Source organism: Castor canadensis, chromosome 6 (genome assembly GCF_047511655.1).
Source record: "Castor canadensis chromosome 6, mCasCan1.hap1v2, whole genome shotgun sequence".
NCBI lineage: Eukaryota > Metazoa > Chordata > Mammalia > Rodentia > Castoridae > Castor > Castor canadensis.
The window spans coordinates 6,854,081-6,873,985 of record NC_133391.1 but is presented as its reverse complement, the minus strand read 5'-3'; the positions used below and the strand labels follow the sequence as shown (position 1 = coordinate 6,873,985).

The window sequence follows — 19,905 nt, the reverse complement described above, 5'->3', positions numbered from 1 at the left end:
AAGAGAGTGACCTAGGTTGCTCACACTGTAAGTCAGAGCATCTTCATCCATAAACAGGAAGAATTGTGGAAACCAAACAGGAACAGTGTGAGAAATCACCTTGTGACCTGCAAAATTCTCTTTGAACACCAAAAATTATTAATATCACTGTATCACTGCCTCTGCCTTTAGAGTGGGGATCCTTGTTCTCTGGGTGTCAGTCTCTGGCTACATGTCACATCCCTGACAATATTTGCTTTCAGCTTTTTTTCTTTCTCTTTCTCTTTCTTCCTTCCTTCCTTCCCTCCTTCCTTCCTTCCTTCCTTCCTTCCTTTCTTTTTTTCTCTCTCTCTCCCTCCATCTTTCCTCCTCTTTTCCCTTTCTTCTTTCATGTGAATGAATCTTTTGTCCTGTAGAAAGCTGACAGAAAGCAGTATCATTGATCCCTAAATGAAAGGAGGTTAGAAGTAACATCTTTCAAGGGCAGGCTGGCGGATCTTTCCCCTGACGAGGAAAAGACGAAGGGAGAGGGAGAGACCCAGACACGATCAAAGCTGATGCAGCTGCTGGGACTGGCGGGACAAAGGGAGGGGATGGGAGGAGCCTGGGTGCTGAGAAAGTTTGTGGGGAAAGTTGAGCTGATCGAGGAGCCGGGCGGTGGCTGGGGCGGGCTCAAGGACGCGACCTGATTTCCCTGCTGCTCCTATTAAGGCCTGGTGAGTGGGCAAGTGAAACAAAGCTGGGGCCAGTGGAGGGACACTTGAGGGTTTCATAGAAAGAACCCTAAAGGACACCAACAAAGAGCTTGGCAACAGCCTGAGCAGTCCCCAAAGCTGAAAGGGATCACAGGGCTGGGATGGAGATGGCGGTGGGAAGAAATAAAGATGGGTAGAAGAAAATGAACTCAGGATAGGGGGATCGTGGCTGGATCTTGGGGGATATGATGGGTGAGGGGGCTGGGGATGATTACAGAGAGGGCCGGTCTCTGGGTAGCAAGTGTGGATTCTCTTGCCTGGGGTCACCTCTGGCTCGTCTGGGAAGGGGGCTGTCCAGGCTTGTTGGAGGGGCGGTGGTCCGTGATTGTGGGTTGTAATCTGAAAGGGTGGAGCCAGGCTCCCAGTTGATTTGAAAGCTCAGGCCTGGGAAGGAACTCAAAGTGTATGTGCCTTTCTCCTTATCTGTTTTCTACTCTCTCCCTCCCTATCCTCTCCTCAGGCAATCATGGGGTTGAGATGGGGGTGTGTCCAGGGGGTCTTGCCTTCATGTGCAACCCCACATCTCGTCCTCCAGCCCCTCTTGCATACTGGGGTCTACCTTGTGCTGAGAGAGCTGCTGGCAGTAGGGGGGAGGGGTGGGCAGGAAGAATTGCCTGCATTTAGGACACAGGGTTCCTACTCATTACAAAATCACTACTGTAAATCCAGCCTCCCTTTCTCCTCCTGGATTACCCAACCTGTTCCTGCCTGATCCTTCTTCCCTCCTTATCATTTTCCCTCCTAGCCACAGAAGGGGGCTCTCGATCCCCATTTGTGATCTGCAGAGGGGCTCAGGAGGAAACCAGGGACCCTGACCTAATTTATAATGAGCCAATCAGTTTGATATCTTTTGCTGGCTGTTTCATTCAAGATCAGGGGAAACTGAAGGTGGGGACTGGGGAGACTGTAGATAAGCACAGGAGGCTGGTAGCACAGGGAGTAATTTTGGGGCCACCTTCAAGGGTCTAGTGTAGAGAGCACCCAAGTCGCTCCCTCTCCTTGCATTATTGCTGCAGCCAGAGAAGAGAAAGTTCTACTCCTCTTCTTAGACTCCCCTCCTTCCCCCTCATTTCCCTTCTAGACGCTGACAGAGGCAAAAATCTGCTAACTCAGGGGGCAGACTCAACCAGGGCTGCTAGCAGGCCTGGGGAATGACCCCCCGATCTTCAAACGGCGCCTTCTGCGGCTGGAAGGCTGTCTCAGGCTGTCTCTACCTCTGTGCCTGGCCCTGGCTTGGTCCTTGCCTAGCGTCCCCCTTCCCTGTACCACATGGGCCCTCTGTCTCCTGCCAGGACTATGCGACTCTGGGGGCCTCGGAGCCTGGGGGTGGCTCTGGGAGTCTTCATGACCATCGGATTTGGCCTCCAACTCTGGGGGGGACCCTTCCAGAGGAGGTGAGTTCTCATCTTGCCCCATCTCTCCATAGATGCACCCCCCCCAATCACTTGTTCCTCCTCATCCCACCTGGGGCTGGGATTCTTGGGAACTCAGAGGAGCCTCCATTCCTATAGTCCTTTCTTCATAAGAAGTCACCTGCTCTATTTGCTGTCAAGGGACAGGACACTGCCCCTCCCTGTCTCTCTTCCCAGGCTACCCGGGTTGCAGCTCCGACAGTCCTGGGGCCCATCCCTGGGACCAGCTGTTCAGTCCTGCCTTCCCCGGCAGCAACTTGTGTTCCTAAAGACACACAAATCAGGGAGCAGCTCTGTGCTGAACCTGCTTCACCGCTACGGGGACCGGCATGGGCTGCGCTTCGCCCTCCCTGCTCGCTACCAGTTTGGCTACCCAAGACTTTTCCAGGCCTCTCGGGTCAAGGGCTACCGTCCCCAGGGTGGGGGCACCCAGCCCTCCTTCCACATCCTCTGTCACCACATGAGATTCAACCTGAAAGAGGTGAGGGGTGCAACGGGGGTGGGTGGGGCTGGAAAGAGGTGCTCTCAGGCCCATGGCCAATACCACCAGGGGAGGGGGCCCAGGACCTGGGGGTCTCCAAGCATCACCTCAACTTCAGAGTTGGATGTGGTGGGGCATAAAGGCAGGATTTCGTGTTACTATCTCTGCAGATGTCCTTTATCCAGAGGTTCCTGGGAGCCAGTCTCCCCTCTCCCATCTGGGGTTTACTCCAGTCTCTTTCCTTGACTAATTTATTCCATGTGGGTCAGTGTGCTGCCTTCTTGGATTCCTCCCCCATGCTGTCCCTCCAGGTGCCCCTTGCCCTTCTACTGATGCTACCAGAGCCGCTGCTCTGCCACTCATACCTTCTGACTCCTCCTTCTCCTCTCACTCACTCATCTCACCATGTCTGCCACAGTCTGAGGCTTCATATCAGCTCTGTGTCAAGCCAAGCACAGCAGAACAGTCATACTGAAAGCCTAGAATGGTGGTGCATATCTATAATCCCAGCACTCAGGAGGGGGAGGCAGGAGGTCCACAAGTTCAAGGCCAGCCTGGGCTACATAGCAAGACCCTGTCCTAAACAGCAAATGAGAATAGTTGGACAGGGACAGACATGTTAGGGTGTATGCCTGTAATCCCAGCTAAGACAGAAGATCTCTGTCCAGGGGTGGCCCAGGCAAAAAATTAGTACAAGACCCTATCTGAAGAAATTACTAAAGTAAAAAGGCCACTAAAGTGGCTCAAGTGGTAGAGTGCCTGCCTAGCAATTGTGAGGCCCTGAGTTCAGACCCCAGTACTGCCAAAAAAAAAAAAAAGAAAAGAAAGAGAAAGAATAGTTGTTGGACAGAACCCCAGTCCTTTTTGAGGAGAAAAGTACATGCACTGACATGTTCAATCTGATATAAACAAACACCTAAATGTTACTGTAGGAAAACAATGCGCAAATGGAAATACACAGGGAAAGAATTAGCCTTTATTGACTACTTAATGAGTGCTGGGTACTGTAGCACAAGGTGACATCATCTTGCCAGGAAGGGTGTCCATGAAACAGATGTGGAGATGTGGAGTCCCTGGGAGGCTAAGTGATTTTCAGCAGAGCTAGGATTTGAACCCAGGACCATTTACTCCAAAGTCAAGTCTCCTTCTGTGGCAAGTGTATGTGGTTTTGTACTTGGAATCATAGACAGAATATTCATCAAATGGGGTGGGGCTTTCTAAAGAGGAGGGATTAAAGGAAAGGGTGGCTATGGCTTTGTAGTAAGGACATAAGGTATTCTTTCTTTTTGGTTTTTTTTTTTTTTGCTTGGCACTCTCGGGTCAAGATCTTGGGATTGAACTGAGGATCTCACACTTAACTATGCAAGTGCTATAACCCCAGTCCTTTTTCTATTTGTTTTTCAGATAGATTTTGTCACTAAATTTGCTTAGGAGGACCACAATCCACTTCTAGAGTGGCTGGGATTACTGGTGCACCACCACACCCAGCTAACACCAGACATTCTTGGGTTTTTTTTCTTTCTTTTTTTTTTTTTTTTTTGCGAGTAAAGCATGAGAGTTTACTGAGATAGAAAAATAGCAAAGAGTAGAGCTCCCAGAGCTGGGAGAGGTCCCAAGAGAGGGTGCCTACATCAGGCATTCTTAAAGGGAGCAAAGCATCAGCAATGACATGATGGTGCATGTGTGTGCATGCATACACATGTGTGTCAGAAGGGGATTATGTACAGGTAGTGGAAATTCATCAGGGGCTACAGAGACACTCCTGTTGAAGCTGGAGTTGAGGACAGATTAGGATGACTTAAGGGGCAGTGAGAGGGTCACTGTTGGGAGTGACAGTGATCTTTGAGGTAAGTCTCTCTAGTTGCTAAGATGATGACCATTTATTGAATATCTACCATATTCTAGGCACTTCCACATTCTTCCAGGTATGTGTTAACCAAATGAATAAGTGGGGAAAAAAAGGAACTGAGAAATTCAATAACTTGCACAAAGTCATACAATTAGTATATGGCAGAATTTGGGTTTTATTCCAGGTCCATCTGATACCAGAGACCATTCACTATCCCCTTTGCCTTCAAAGAGACAGACCGTTCAAAGACTCTACCCTCTGGGCATGTCCACTTAGCAGAGCAGATTGGAGAACCTCATGACAGAGAGAGCTCAGATTCAATCATGAAAGTCATTTTCAGAGGTAGAAGACCTCAGGGAGTCTAGGAGCTGTATTTTGATGTGGATCAGCCTAAAGAGCTATGTCAGGGTATCACTTAGCCTGATTCCCACTGTCCTTGTCAGGAAGTGGAATCTCATTTCCCAGCCTCAGGGCAGAACTCTACCAAGAGGCTGGGGCTCCCCATGCCTTATTCCAGGGGTGTTCTTTGCTGTTTAAAATGTCCAGGAGGCAGAACTTTTTTTTTTTTTTTTGGTGGGACTGGGGTTTGAACTCAGGGCCTTGCACTTGTAAAGTAGGCACTCTATAGCTTGAGCCACATCTCCACCCCATTTCGCTCTGGTTATTTTGGAGATGGAGTTCTGAAAACTATTTGCCGGACTGGCCCCGAATTTCCTAATGTCAGCCTCCCAAGTAGCTGGGATTATGTGTGTGAGCCACCAGCTCACTCTGTGCTCCTCCTCCCATTCTGGGAGGGCAGTCCCTTTCTTGGAGCTGTGACAAAAAGTCCTACAGTAGACACTCAATAGGTTTTTGTTGGACAAGTGAGCACAAAATTTGGTTCCTAGAGGTTTTACTTACCAGGGAAGAAAGGTCCAAGGAAATAAATGTTCACGCTGGGTGCCAATGGCTCACACCTGTAATCCTAGCTATTTAGGAGGCAGAGATCAAGAGGATCAAGGTTCGAAGCCAGCAGGGCAAATAGGTCTCAAGACCCTATCTCAAAAAAGCCCATCACAAAAATAAGACTGGTGGAGTGGCTTAAGGTATAGGCCCTGAGTTCAAACCTCAGTACCAAGAAAGAAAGAAAGAAAGAAAGAAATGTTCACTGTGAGCTTTGCAAATTTTCTGTATATCCACTGCCTGTCATGTCCTTTATCTCATTTATCCTTCCCAATCAACTGGGAACTTTATTATCCGCATTTCTCAGATGAGCAAATTGAGTTTCAGAGATGATCTAGCAGCTTGCCCAAAGCCATGCAGCTAGAGAGGGAAGCTATGGGTCCCCAGCAGAGCTGAGAGGAGGCTAGGGGATTAGCAGGACCTTGGCTTGGACTTTTCTCCCCAACCCAGTTCTTTCTACATCTGTCTTCTCTCCTCTGCAGGTACTTCAAGTCATGCCTTCTGATAGCTTCTTCTTCTCCATTGTCCGAGACCCAGCCACTCTGGCCCGCTCTGCCTTCTCCTACTATAAATCCACCTCATCCGCCTTCCGTAAGGCACCATCTTTGGCTGCCTTCCTGGCCAATCCTCGAGCCTTCTACCGGCCTGGGGCCCGTGGAGATCACTATGCACGCAACTTACTCTGGTTTGACTTTGGCCTGCCATTCCCCCCAGAGATAAGGATGAAAAGAGGAAATTCTAATCTCCCCAAAGACCCCAACTCCCTCCGGCTACAAGTCTTGCCTTCTGCTGTTGGCTCAAGAGCCCAAGTCCTAGATCCCAACGTTGTCTTCCAACTTGTGTCCACAGTTGCTGATGGTCACAGCCAGACAGCCAGCCCTGCTTCTTTAGATTTGGGGTCCTCACCCTTCATCCAGTGGGGTCTGGCGTGGCTGGATTCTGTCTTTGACCTCGTCATGGTGGCTGAATACTTTGACGAATCATTGGTTCTGCTGGCAGACGCCCTGTGCTGGGGTCTGGATGATGTAGTGGGCTTCATGCACAATGCCCAGGCTGGAGGGGAGCAAGCCCTCAGCCACAGTGGACCAATGGCTGAGGATCAGCAGCAGCTGTCAGCGAGGGCGCGAGCCTGGAACAACCTGGACTGGGCTCTCTACATTCACTTCAACCGCAGTCTGTGGGAACGCATAGAACAATATGGCCAGAGAAGGCTGCAGCATGCTGTGGCTGAGCTCCGGGCTCGCAGAGAGGCCCTGGCTCAACATTGCCTGGTAGGGGGTGAGGCTTTAGATCCCAAATACATCAAGGACCGCAGGCTTCGCCCCTTCCAGTTTGGGTCAGCTAAGGTTTTAGGGTATGTACTTCAGAGTGGACTGAGCCCCCAAGATCAAGAGGAGTGTGAACGCCTGGCTACCCCTGAGCTACAGTACAAAGACAAGCTGGATGCCAAGCAATTCCCCCCTACAGTGTCACTGCCCCTCAAGCCTTCAAGGCTACTGTCCCCATAGGCATCAGACTACAAATTAGGACTCAGGTCATAAAGTGTGGGGCTGCCAGAGCAACCTCTCCTTCCCTTGGAAGGGATGGAACTTGGCCTTGATGTGGCCTCAAGCCTTCGGCCTTGCGCTGAGAATCCCAGAGGACCCTCTGCCCCCCCCACCCCCAGCCCTGCCTCACCCCTGCGTCCACTTTGCTCTTTCTCTTTGCAGCCGTGTAGCGCTCTCCAAAGCTCCCTGGAGAGGTAAAATATGGAGTGAGCCAGAGAAAGTTTAGGGCATGGTGAGTTGGAATGATACATCCGTTTTTCAACGATATATTTGTTTGGGGGGCTATGTTCATTTCACTATGAAACGTTTGTTGACTGAATAAATGACACGAAACTTTTACTTGATTTATATAGGACGGAAAGGGTAGGGATGGAGAATCTTCCGGGTAGAAGCGGGATTGAGGGGCGGGGGTGTTTTTTTAAATATTTCCTTCCCAAGGAAGCCCATCTGTCCTGTCCTACGATCTCACCGCAGCCTAACTGCACCCGGACCCCGCCCCCCTCCACGGTCCCGCCACACACAGATAACCCGGCATCCGAGGCCACACCCCCTTCCGTTTCCGGTTTCTCGCCAGTCATTCAGTGTTGCACCGGGGTTCCGGCGCCGCCGAGTCTGTGTTCCGGGTTCATTGTCCCCGGTTTCCGGACCGGGCTGGTCGTTGGGCTGCGCGTAGCGCCTTTCGAGTGTCGGGACTCGCCGGCCTGGCCCGGTCCGGTCCGACCCAGCTCGGTTCGCCCCACGGCTGGCCCGGTCCTCGCCGCCCCATGGAGTCTCAATGCGACTACTCCATGTACTTCCCGGCCGTGCCGCTGCCGCCGCGCGCGGAGCTGGCGGGGGACCCAGGCCGGTACAGAGCGCTGCCCCGGCGGAACCATCTGTACCTGGGGGAGACCGTCCGCTTCCTGCTGGTGCTGCGCTGCCGGGGCAGCGCGGGGGCCGGGGCCGGCCCGGGTTTGGGCTCCCGGGGGGCCTGGGCCGAGCTGGCGACCGCCCTGGCTGCTCTGGCCTCGGTCAGCGCTGGAGGCGGGCTGCCCGGGGGCAGTGGCACCGGAGAGCAGGACCCCGAGCCCCCAGGGGGTGGGGATCCCGGGGGTGGGGGCTTGTTCCGAGGCTGCAGCCCCCTTCTCACCCACGGCCCGGGCCCAGCTACCTCAGGGGGAGCGACCACGGTGAGGAGCTAGCTCGGGTCTGCATCGCACTGGGCTGGGGGGCAGGTCTGCTGGGCGCCAAAGGCAATTTGGGAAATGGAAGACTAGAGGCAGGTGGCAGTGAAGGGAGGACACGAAGGACTGCCCTGCGGGTATTAAAGGGAATGGTGACAGCTACCTCTTTGACTCTCTCTTGACCTCTTCACCTCTTTGCACAACCCCAGCTGCCTGTGGAGGAACCGATTGTGTCCACAGATGAGGTCATCTTCCCTCTCACTGTTTCACTGGATAGACTGCCCCCAGGGACACCCAAGGCCAAGGTAAGATGGTAAGGGTGGAGCTGCTGTCCTAATTCAGACACCCTTTCAAGGGCCTGCTGTCAGTCTCTTGACTATGTGGTCCCTTGTCTCCTGTAGATTGTAGTGACTGTGTGGAAGCGGGAGGTTGAGGCACCAGAGGTCAGAGATCAAGGCTACCTGCGCTTGTTGCAGACACGATCTCCTGGAGAGACCTTCCGGGGCGAGCAGAGTGCATTCAAGGCCCAAGGTGTGGAGGAGACTGCAGAGGGAAAAGGCTGGATTCTGGGATTTGGGGGACAGAGTAGAGGGATGGGTAATATTGCTAGGTGAGAACTGTGGGTTGGAGGTAGGGTCTGCGCCAGACCCTCTTTTCTTTCCTGGCCCTCTTTGCAGTGAGCACCCTGCTGACGCTGCTGCCTCCACCAGTTCTGAAATGCCGGCAGTTCACTGTGGCTGGAAAACACTTGACTGTGCTCAAGGGTGAGCGGATCTGCTGGTTCAAGTCTTGGAAAGCAGCAAGGGGTTGATTGGATGGTGGTTAGTCAGGGTGGTGGGGATCAGTCCATGTTTCTTGGCCTGAGGAGCCTGAGGGGTCTGGCTATTCTGAGCAGGGCTGGTTACCTCCCACAGTGCTGAATAGCTCCTCCCAGGAGGAAATCTCCATCTGGGATATCCGAGTCCTTCCCAACTTCAATGCCAGTTATCTACCTGTCATGCCTGACGGCTCTGTGTTGCTGGTGGACAACGTGTGGTAAGGTCCTGGGGAGGGGCAGAACTGTGAAGCAGTGGGGTCAAGAACAGTGACATGGAAGAATCATGGCTTGCCTTCCTCTCTTCTGAACCAGTCACCAGTCTGGGGAAGTCTCCATGGGCTCCTTCTGCCGGCTCCCTGGCACCTCTGGCTGCTTCCCTTGCCCACTTAGTGCCCTGGAGGAACACAACTTCCTATTTCAGCTGAGAGGGGATGAGCAGCCCCCTCCCGGGGCCAAGGAGGTGAGCATAAGGGGCTGGTGTGTTCAAGAAAAAAAAGGGTAGGAAAAGGCAGTGGGAGGGAAAGACCAAGGCCAGGAGAACTGACACATGGAAAGTTTGCCTTTGTCCAACCACCAGGGCCTTGAAGTTCCCCTGATTGCTGTGGTTCAGTGGTCTACCCCAAAGCTACCCTTCACTCAGAGCATCTATACCCACTATCGGTGAGTGTGTGGGAACACCTGCCAGGCTCTGTCCTGCTCACCTTTGTTTGACATACACATACAGCCTCCTTCTCTCCTTGCTCCTAGCCTGCCCAGTGTCCGCCTTGACCGTCCCTGCTTTGTGATGACTGCTTCTTGTGAGTCTCCTGTTCGGACCTACGAGCGTTTCACTGTCACCTATACACTGCTCAACAATCTCCAAGACTTCCTTGCTGTGAGGCTCGTGTGGACCCCAGAGCATGCACAGGCTGGTGGGTCAGCTGCCACGTCTGGACCTTGTCCCCTAGAATGGGAAGGGAAGGGAGGTCAAGGTATGACAGTGAGAACAGCTCTGATCTGGTGCTAGCCCTACCCCAGTGGGTTGTTGGTGGCAGGTAGCTCTGGCTACTTGTGTGACCATCTGGGTGGTCTTCCCAGTGTCATGAACAGTGTTTAGAAAGGGAGTGGGCTACAGTGAAATGAACAGCATAGACACTGGAGCTGTGCTCTCTGATATGAGTTATACCTTTCTCATTTGCTAGTTCTGTGACCTTGGGTAAGTTACTTAAGCTCTCTAGGACTTGGTCTTCATATCTAAAATAGGGCAACTAACACCTCCTGGTATTATGCAGATTTAACAAGTAGTGTGGTTAGAACTGACCTCAGCAAACAGTGTTAGCTGCTGTCACCTACAACCCTTGGCAAAAGGTAACATTTCCTCAGTTTACTCTACAGAATGGCTTGTGGATCACATGACCATGCTGGTGAAGGCCCAAGGGAGCTGAGGAAAGCTATCCAGTGTTCACCAGTGCCTGTTTCTGCCCCCAGGAAAGCAGCTGTGTGAGGAGGAGCGCCGGGCCATGCAAGCAGCCCTGGACTCCATCGTTTGCCACACTCCCCTCAACAACCTTGGCTTCTCCCGGAAGGGCAGTGCGCTCACCTTCAGTGTGGCCTTCCAGGCCTTAAGGACAGGACTCTTTGAGGTGGGCCAGCACTGGACATTGGGTGCAGTTAGGGCCCCTAGCTCCTACAGGGGAAATGTAAAGGGTGATGCTAGAAGGCTGGGGAGAGGGGAGGCAGATTCAAGATCTGACCTGGGTTTGTGGAGTGGGAAGATGACATGAAGGTCTGGGCTCTGCAGCCAGCTGCAGTGCTGATGGGTGTCTCCCCACCCAGCTGAGCCAGCACATGAAGCTGAAGCTGCAGTTCACTGCCAGTGTGTCCCACCCTCCACCTGAGGCCCGGCCCCTCTCCCGCAAAAGCAGCCCCAGCAGTCCTGCCGTCCGGGACTTAGTGGAGAGGCACCAGGCGAGTCTGGGCCGCTCTCAGTCCTTCTCCCACCAGCAGCCTTCCCGCAGCCACCTCATGAGGTAGGAACTGGGGAAGGCATGGCACTGGCTGGGGCAGAGGCTAGGACTGGGAGCAGGGAGGGAGGTGATAACTGAACAGAGCCCACAGCCTCGCCTTCTCCCAGGTCTGGCAGTGTGATGGAGCGCCGGGCCATCACGCCCCCTGTGGCCTCCCCTGTTGGCCGCCCCCTCTACCTACCCCCGGACAAGGCTGTGCTCTCTCTGGACAAGATTGCCAAGCGCGAGTGTAAAGTCCTGGTGGTAGAGCCTGTCAAGTAGCTCAGCTCCCTGAACAGTCCAGAACCGCTAAGCCCCTGGAGGGCTCCTTGCTTCCAGGCTGTGCCTCCCCTGGGACACCTCCCACCATGGGTGAAGAAGCTGAGCAGAGCTGCCTGTCTGTGTCTGCTGATGAGGGAGGGGGCAGAAGCTGTGAAGGGGGTGTATGGCTGCAGTGCTAGGGCAACAGTGTTTCCCTGAGGTCCCACTGGGGGGGCTGGCCCCACCTCAGGCAGGGTAGGGGCTCCAAAAGCACCTTCACCCTTGCCCTTCGCCCATTCTAAGTTTACAGAGTATTTTCCTTACAATCTTTCCACACTCCCCACCACCGCAGGGCTGGGATTAGAGGGTGGCAATGGCAAAGGGACCTGGAAAATGACCCTCCTGTCTCAGGGGTCAGGGACATAGCTAGGTGGCCTCTTTCTGCCCTCATGTTTACGTTGGCAGCCTGAAGCACTTTAAGTTGTCTTTTTATTTGGTCTGTTCCTATAACTTATTCTCCAACTACAGCTTCCAACTGAAATAAGACTATTAAATGCCTGTTCAGGAGGGAGAATAACTGTTGTTTGTGTGTTGATGGAAGAGCAGACCACAGGGGCTCAGGAAGTTCACTTCAGCATGGACAAACTGCTCCCCTGAGCTCCCTTCCTGTCCACGTTTTTTTCTGTTCCCAATTACTAAAGCCCAGTGGTGGCCTTGCCCCATACACCCTGGACTGAGGTGCATGACTATCTCTTTAGAAGGTAGAAGAAAGGCAGGCATGATGACTCATGCTTGTAATCCCAAACACTTGGAAGGTGGAGACATGAGGATTGTAGTTCAAGGCCAGCCTGGGCAAAAGTTAGCAAAACCCTGAACCTAAAAACAAGCTTGATGTGGTGGTGCTTATCTGTAATGCCAGCTCCTCAGGAGGTGGTTTGAGGCCAGCCTATGCAAAGTTAACATGAGACCCTATGTGAAAAACAAACCAAGAGCTGAAGAACTGGGGGGTGTGGCTCAAAAGTGGTAGAGCTCTTGCTAGCTCAAGGTGCTGAGTTCAATCCCCGGGAGTGCAAAAGAAAGGAGAACATGTGTACTCCCCTACCACAGCACAGCCCCTGCCATACATATTCCTGAGCCTAGGAGCATCAGACTTCATGTTTATTAATTAGGAAGAGAGAGGAAAGGAGTTCCCCTTACTTGTGTTCCTCTTAACCTCAGCCCTTCAGGTAGGGGTGGGGAGGTGGGTGAGCAGAAGGTTCTAGTTCCGGCAGCAGGTCAAGAAGAGGTGGAGGTTTGGGTTTCTCATCCTGGGAGGCCCACAGACCTAGTCCGCTTCTCCAACCCTCGCCCTCTGGCACATTCAGACGTCAATGGGCTCCCGGCCACGGTTCTGCCTCTTCACCACAAATACCCTCTGTCCTGACACGGTCACCAACAGCGTGTGTTCTCCAAAGACCACTGGAGGGGAGACACACCTTCCCCCACCCAGGAGAGGGAAGGGAGTACAGCGTTAGCGGGTGCCACAGCCTCTACAGGGTTGTATAGAAGTTGGCTGGGATCAAAAGCCAAAGCCAATTCTAGAGTTCAAGGCAGACTGAAACAGAAGTCATGATGAAACCCCCTTCCTCAGTTCTGATACCAGGGGGCTCCCAATGGGAAGAATGTGTTGGAACCATGGGCCCCAAGAGGTACTGGTGGGAGACAGGTATTTCTCCCCAAAGAGAATAGTCTCTGGAAGTAACCCCCACCACAAGGGACAGGCTGAGGCTCACCAGACAAGCGCTTGAAGGGGACGTTCATGCCGTGGTGCAGCCGGAAACCACAGGCTGTACTGACCAGCTCAGAAATGGCACTGGCTGCCTGCTCGTCATTCTCAAGATCCCCGGATGACTGGAGGGGATGAAAGAGAGTGCAGAAATGAGGGCACAGAACTGGGAAGGAATTCCAGCACAGGCCCTCTTGCTTGTAACACTTTCCTTTCTGTTTTCCAGTAGCCCCAGGCCACCTAGTTTTGGAAAAGCTGACCTAACCACCCTATGGTGTAGCCAGCTTCCTTGTACCATCCTGTTTCTTATCAAATACTGGCTTTCGCTGCTGAGCGGCCGCTTGTCCAGCTCCTGACTGTTCTTTTCTAATTCGTGCCTCTTCTGTCCCCACCTATTTATAAAAACACACCCTCCAAGGTCAGTGCTTACCCACCAGGGACTTACGGCCTCCGCCTTGTTCCCTTTCTGTAGAATCTAAAACATACATGCCCCCTTTGTCTTTGAACCCCTCCCTCTGCCTACTCCTCGGATAACCAGTGATAAGATTATTGTCTGGTTTTCCTCTTTTCTGGTGACCGTCTCAATTTCTCACCTCTTTGATATGCCCCGCCCCCCCAACACCCCACTACACACGCTAGGCTAAGTTTAGTTCCTTTTGCACTCACACATTTGTTATTTCAGTTTCTTCATCTGTATATTGGGAAGAACAGGACCTACTTTATGGGCTTGTTGTAAGGGTTATGTAACAATATTGGGGATATCCTTAGAACGCCAATATAACTATGTAATTGTAACTGCTATTATTGTATCCCAAACTCCAGTGTCTACAGATGGACCATCAAAATTCCCCTATGCAAGGCAGGTGCCAATGGCTCACATCTGTAATCCTAGCTACTCAGGAGTCAGAGATCAGGAAGATCAAGGTTCAAGGCCAGCCCAGGCAAATAGTTTCTGAGACCCTATCTTGAAAAAGCCCATCCCAAAAAAGGGCTGGTGGAGTGGCTCAAGGTATAGGTCCTGAGTTCAAACCCCAGTACAAAAAAAAAAAAAAACCCTTAACTGATTTCCTATTTGTTAAGACACCATATTATTTTTCTAGTTTTGTCCATGCACTAACAGAACATCTTGCTGAACCATGTTTGCAAGATGTCATGTTTCTATTCAAAAACACAAGCAAAAAAAAAAAAAAAAAATCCCAAATCTTCAACGCTCCTATTACCTTCAAGATTAAGTCCAAATGTTTCAACCTGGCCTTGAAAATCTTCCACAATCAGATCGTTTTCTTATCACATCCTTCTCCCCAAAACTTCCAAATCTTTCTGACATAAATCTACCACCTATAGAAACAGGCACGTTCACACTCTGGCAAATATGTCCAGCTCCCAGTCCTGAATTCTTACTTCACACCCATTCACAACCATGCCTTTAAATTTGCTTTCTGCTTCCAACAAAGTTTTGCCATAACAAAACAAATGAATCCTTCATTTTCTGGAGTCCTTCTGGAACCTCTGACCTTAAGCCTTGCTTTGCCAGCTGGAGCAAAAACTTTCAGAGCTACATTATATAGTTCTGTAGTATACACTGGGATGAAATATGTAAGTCTCTTCAAGAAATACCAATTAGGCTGGGCACTGGTGGCTCAGGCCTATAATCTTAGCTACTTGGGAGGCTGTGAGACTGGGAGGATGGAGGCTTTCAAGTGCGGCCTGGGCAAACAGTTCAAGAGACCCCCATCTCCAAAATAATCAGAGCAAATCGATGGTAGGTGTAGCTCAAGCGGTAGAGCACCTGCTTTGCAAGCACGAAGCCCTGAGCTCAAAAACCCCAGTTCCACCTAATAAATAAAAGGAAATTCCAAATAAATGCCGGGTAGTGATACATGCCCACAATCCCAGCTACTCGGAAGGTTGAGGGAGCTCAGGAGGGTCATGGTTTGAAGTCAGCCCAGGGCAAAAAGCAAGAGACCTTTACCTGAAGAATAACTAAAGCAAAAAGGGGCTGAAAGCATGGCTCAAGTGGAGTGTGCCTGCCTAGAAAGTGTGAGGCCTGAGTTCAAATCCGCAAAAAAAAACCCACCAGCACCAACAAACGCATACTAGAGAAAGCCATGTGTATTATCAGTTATCAACAAACCTATAACGATTGTACGACTTTGACATTAATTACTGAAAGCTTACTATATGCTAGGCAGGTAGAGGACGAACACAGAGACAAATTCGGAGGACTTGGCAACACTAGAAAAGGTTACCGAGCCATGTGTACTAAGGGGGACCCCGCCTCCCTTTCCCAGAACGCACCGCCAACACTGCACCTTCACTCAGCACCAGGTAGCCAAGCTGGTCTGGGATTCGCTCCAGCCCCTGGGTCAGTGCAGAAGTCTAATGAGTAAAGAGGTTAAGCAATAAGAAGCATGAGAGAGGATGTTCGGACAAACCCAAGACTCCACCTTGGCGATGGCCCCTTTCAGCCCCTCAGATCCCTAGTACTAGGCTGTCAACGCTGATCTCCCGGAATCAATCCACTCTCACTTTCGGCTCACAAACCTTCCTTGGCCTTCCACTTCCAACCTTGGCGACGCCGAGGGGCCTTGGCAGCCCCACCGGTCCCTCCCCGCCGCCCCTCTCCCCAATTCCCGCGTACCCCGCCCCTGCTGCGCACCCTATTTTCAACACCCTCCCAGATTCCTCCTCAACCCTCTACGTCGCCGCCCCTTCCGTCCCCATGCCCTCTCGGTCCCGGGGCGGACTGGAACTGAGGGCGCATTACAGGCCATGAGGGGGCATCTAAAGACTGGGGAACAGGGACAAGGAACCCCAGGGGCGCGTACTCCCGCGCATGCGTCCTCACTCACCATCGCAGCCTTAGGTGCTGGAGGAGCTCCCTACCAGGATAGGTAGCTTCCGGCTCTAGGACCGGGTCACGTGCTTTGAAGCCGGTAGTCACCTCCCTCGGCTCTGCAAGACTGAATCAGCCAGTGCGAAGCACCGCTTCCCGGAGGCACTCGTGGATTGGTCAGATCGCTAGCAGTTCGGCGGAGGGGGCGGGCCTGAGTGGACAGGGTTGGACGTGTGCGCCTGCGCGTGGAAGGTTTCACAGATACGCTGGGTTGATTGTCCAGAGCAGTTCTTTGAAGGGAGGCCTGTACTTGGATATTAGATTTCTGTATCCTGAAAAAACGAGAAACTGAAATGCAATAAGCTAAAATATTTGTGAAAAGCTACTCAAATACTACTCATTCCTATCCAAGGCATTTGGTCGCAAAGTCATTTTTGTCCCTGAATTTGGTGAGGAACCTTGTGAGGGTGAATTGAGTCCCTGTGTAGACGACTCAATTGCAGTCCTGTATATTCCTTGCCAGGAAAAATTTAGCATCAGCCGGGACGCAGGTGGCTCACGCCTGTCGTCCCAGCTACTCAGGAGGCAGAGTTCAGGAGTACTGCAGTTGGAAGTCAGCCCAGGCCAATAGTTCCGCAAGACCCTATCTCAAGAAAACCCTTCAACACAAAAGGGCTGGTGGAGTGGGTCAAGGTGTGGGCCCTGATTTCAAACCGCAGTACCGAAGGAAAAAAAAAAAAGGAAACAGTACCTTGGTGTCGCTTTTAGTATGTATACAAACATCACAAAATATATTTGCGTATGGGAATTTTTTGTTTTAGTTTCGAGAGCTGTTGCAACACTAGTGTGATTGAGGCCGAGTTGGTGAGCTAAAATGAAGAATGCTTCTAAAATAAGGACTGCTTGGCGAGGAAGTGGAGAATCTGGATCTTCATACACTGCTCTGGGACTGTAAAATAGTGCAACCATCGTAGAAACAGAGCAGCAGTTCGTCAACAAGTTCAACATAGACTTACAGTAAATAGAACAAAGCATTTTCATTCCTAGGCATCTGTACCCAAGAGAACTGAAAACATATCCGCAGAAAAACTGGTACATGAATGTTCACAGCAGTATTGTATACACTAGCCCAAAATCGAAGCAACCCAAATATCCATGAATAATGAATGTGCAAATATAATTTGGTATATCTGCACAATGGAATAGTACTCAGCCATAGAAAGGAATGAAATACCGATGGCACATGCTGCAACATGAATCTGTCTTGACAATATGGTAAGTGAAAAGGTCATATATGGTGTGGTTCCATTTATGTGAAATGTCTAGAATAGACAAATCAAGAAAAAGTGAAAGTAGATTAATGGTTGCCAGGGAAATGGGAGTGGGGAGGGAGAAATTAGGTGATTGCTAATGGGTTTCTTTTTTTGGGGGGGTGATGAATTAGTGGTGGTGGTTTCACAAAAATGTACATTTTTGCACATTTAGTACAAAAATATACTAAAACCACTGAGCTGTACAACTTGAAATAGAGAATTTTAGATATTTGAGTTATAATTAAATTAATGCTTGAGGTGGATCAGCCATTAAACACCCTGTAATAATAACGCATTTTGCAGATGAAGGAATGCAGAGAGGTTGAGCCTTGCTCAAGGGCACATAGTTGTAGAGTGATGGAGCTAGATTCTAGTCTTGATTTGCTGACGGTGACTCGGATTTTTCTTTCATCAATTTATGGGCCAACTGTGATTAGTTTCTAAAAAAAAAAAAAAAAAAGCTACACTTAATTGTAGCTCAAAACTCCCTGCACTTGTGCTGAGCATGGTTGTGCATATCTGTAATCCTGGCAATTAGAGGCTAAGGCAGGAAGATCACAAGTTTGGACCAGCCTGGGCTACATAGTGAGTTCTTGACCAGTCTTAGGTACACAGTGAGATGCTGTCTCAAAACAACCAGCCAAACAAAAAACTTCTTACCCTCATTTTTATAATACAGAGGAACCTTTCACAGGACAATATTCAAAAGTCTTAAGTTAGAATTACTTCCTCTTCACACACAGCTTGAATCACACTACTAATATAGAGAGCAGTGTTTCTCCTTTATTGAGCACCATCTCTGTACCAGGCACTCTATACCAGAGCACATGGTGGTGTTACAGGAAATTATGAGCTGAGATATGGGACACTGAGGCAGATTAGCAGTAAGCAATGTTTATTATGCAGGCACAGACCCAGCGGACTCATGTCTAAAGGCTGAGCCCCCCAGAACAAAGGGGTCTTACCTTATATACCCTTGCAAGCAGGTTACAGAAGCAAAAAGCAAAGCTCAACCCACATATGGCTGTATGTGACTTTATTGGCTATTTCATTTCCCCAGTGCCATATGACCTTCATGAGTTCAAGCCACAGTACCTCAGCAAAAAAAGAAGGGGAATGGGAGAAGAGGGAGATTAATGGAAGCAAACTGGGGTACAATATATGTATGTATGGAAATGTCACAACAAAACCCACTGTATAGCTATCACATACTAATAAAAACGTTTTTAGTAAGAAATAATCAAAAGGTTAAGATGGCAGATAGAAATGGCTCTGGACATGCCCAGTTTTCTCCAGAAAGTTTTAACTGAAACAAAAGGAAATAACAGGACTAGCGGGGTGGCTCAAGCAGTAGAGCACCTACCTGCCTAGCAAGCAGGCCCTGAGTTCAAACCCCAGTACTGTCAAAAAATAAATAAATAGTAATAACAAAACAAAAGGAAAGAACACTTTCTGGGGTGTGGGTTGCTGGAATTTGATCTCAGGGCTTTGCACTTGCTTGGCTCTGCTACCTGAGCCATTCCTCCAGCCCTTTTTGCTCTGATCATTTTGGAGATAGGGTCTCACTTTTTGGCCAGGCCTGCCTGGACTACGATCCTCCTGTTTTTAAACTTCCCACTGTCATTGGGATGACAGGCACGTGCCACCATGCCCAGCTTTCTTCTGTTAAGATGGGGTCTTACAAACTTCTTTGCCTGGTCTGGTCTGGTCTGGAACTGTGATCCTCCCAATTTCAGCTAAGATTATAGGCATGAGCCACCTGCCGGTGCCAGGCTTTTTTTTTTTTTTTTTTTTTTTGGAAAGGACACTTTAAAGTTGTGTTAATTTAGGCATATCCACTTAAAGTTGCCTGCCTCACTCAGAAGAGTAATGACCCCACTTATATAGTACAAATTTTCTGTATTAGTCAGACTTTTCATGGCTGTGACCAAAAAACAAATTAAGGGAAGGGAAGAAGTATTTATTTTGGCTCACAATTTTAGAAGTGTCAATCTATCATGATGGAGGGTGTGGTAGAGCAGCACAGTCACATTGTGGTGGCCAGAAAGGGACACAGAGGAGACTAGGATAAGAGATAGCCCCTAAAGATACAGCTCCAGTGACTTCCTCTAGCAAGGGCCCACCTCCACTACTTCCCAAAATAGTAATCCCACCTGGGGACCAAATATTCAACATGAGCCTGTCGGGAGGCATTTTTGTATTAAAAATCATAACAGCAGGGCAGCACGCTGGAAACTCAGCCAGGGTTTCCATGCTATGGTCTTTTTTTTTTTTTTTTTGTGGTACTGGGGGCCTCACACTTGCTAGTCAGGTGGTCTGTTGCTTGAGCCACTCTGCCAGCCCTGTTTTGTGTTGGATCATCATCTGTTGTGCATCTAGATTTAAAGCACTGAAGTGGTTCAGAATAGGAAAGTGAGACTCAAATCTGGTTTTTCTTATTCTGGTCTCTTATTTTACCTCTGGCATCAAATGAATCCAGCTTCAATCTAGGAATCTAGTAGAACAGGATCTATCAGCTGCCTAGCATCATCTCTACCTTTATGGTCCCATCAGCCTTTAACTCTTTCTATTGGGAAGGTCTAACTCCAAGTCCACTTGATTTTTAGGGTATCCATAGACATTAGGGAAATCTTCGGAGGATCACTTCTGGGCTGGTACACAGAGTACAAAAGAGCCAGGTCTTCCTTCCTCAGTGTATTTCGTCTGCAACCAGCCCATCTCCTCTCAACGACTGGACCCACCACATGGGGACCAAATTTTCAACACATGTGCCTTTTGGGGAATGCTTCCTATCCAAACC

General features: G+C 50.3%; 3 protein-coding genes across 7 annotated transcripts; 2 read left to right on the top strand and 1 right to left on the bottom strand.

Moving 5' to 3' along the window:
• The first annotated feature begins 563 nt into the window (after window positions 1-563).
• Gal3st4 (galactose-3-O-sulfotransferase 4) lies at window positions 564-6,926 on the top strand. The gene is made up of 4 exons (XM_020176461.2): window positions 564-695; window positions 1,816-2,128; window positions 2,324-2,627; window positions 5,901-6,926. Exons 2-4 carry the CDS (start codon window positions 2,004-2,006, stop codon window positions 6,924-6,926), a joined length of 1,455 nt encoding a protein of 484 aa, XP_020032050.2. The 5' UTR covers window positions 564-695; window positions 1,816-2,003.
• A 146-nt stretch (window positions 6,927-7,072) lies between these two features.
• On the top strand, window positions 7,073-12,299 carry Trappc14 (trafficking protein particle complex subunit 14). Of its 3 annotated transcripts, none has more exons than XM_074075601.1 (11): window positions 7,073-7,197; window positions 8,338-8,433; window positions 8,530-8,659; window positions 8,806-8,892; window positions 9,043-9,163; window positions 9,258-9,405; window positions 9,523-9,605; window positions 9,693-9,856; window positions 10,413-10,567; window positions 10,761-10,954; window positions 11,059-12,299. In XM_074075601.1, exons 1-11 carry the CDS (start codon window positions 7,195-7,197, stop codon window positions 11,210-11,212), a joined length of 1,335 nt encoding a protein of 444 aa, XP_073931702.1. In that variant the 5' UTR covers window positions 7,073-7,194; the 3' UTR covers window positions 11,213-12,299. The 3 variants fall into 3 exon arrangements, with proteins under 3 accessions (XP_073931702.1, XP_020032044.1, XP_073931701.1); XM_020176455.2 differs by lacking the exon at window positions 7,073-7,197 and adding an exon at window positions 7,568-8,134; XM_074075600.1 differs by lacking the exon at window positions 7,073-7,197 and adding an exon at window positions 7,593-7,812.
• A 29-nt stretch (window positions 12,300-12,328) lies between these two features.
• Lamtor4 (late endosomal/lysosomal adaptor, MAPK and MTOR activator 4) lies at window positions 12,329-15,916 on the bottom strand. 3 transcript variants are annotated; one of them, XM_020176459.2, is made up of 4 exons: window positions 15,809-15,916; window positions 15,255-15,335; window positions 12,964-13,081; window positions 12,329-12,666 (listed from the first exon to the last, which is right to left on the bottom strand). In XM_020176459.2, exons 1-4 carry the CDS (start codon window positions 15,809-15,811, stop codon window positions 12,620-12,622), a joined length of 249 nt encoding a protein of 82 aa, XP_020032048.1. In that variant the 5' UTR covers window positions 15,812-15,916; the 3' UTR covers window positions 12,329-12,619. The 3 variants fall into 3 exon arrangements, with proteins under 3 accessions (XP_020032048.1, XP_020032047.1, XP_020032049.1); XM_020176458.2 differs by having other exon boundaries at window positions 12,329-12,649; XM_020176460.2 differs by lacking the exon at window positions 15,255-15,335 and having other exon boundaries at window positions 12,329-12,649; window positions 15,809-15,910.
• Between the last annotated feature and the right edge of the window lie 3,989 nt (window positions 15,917-19,905).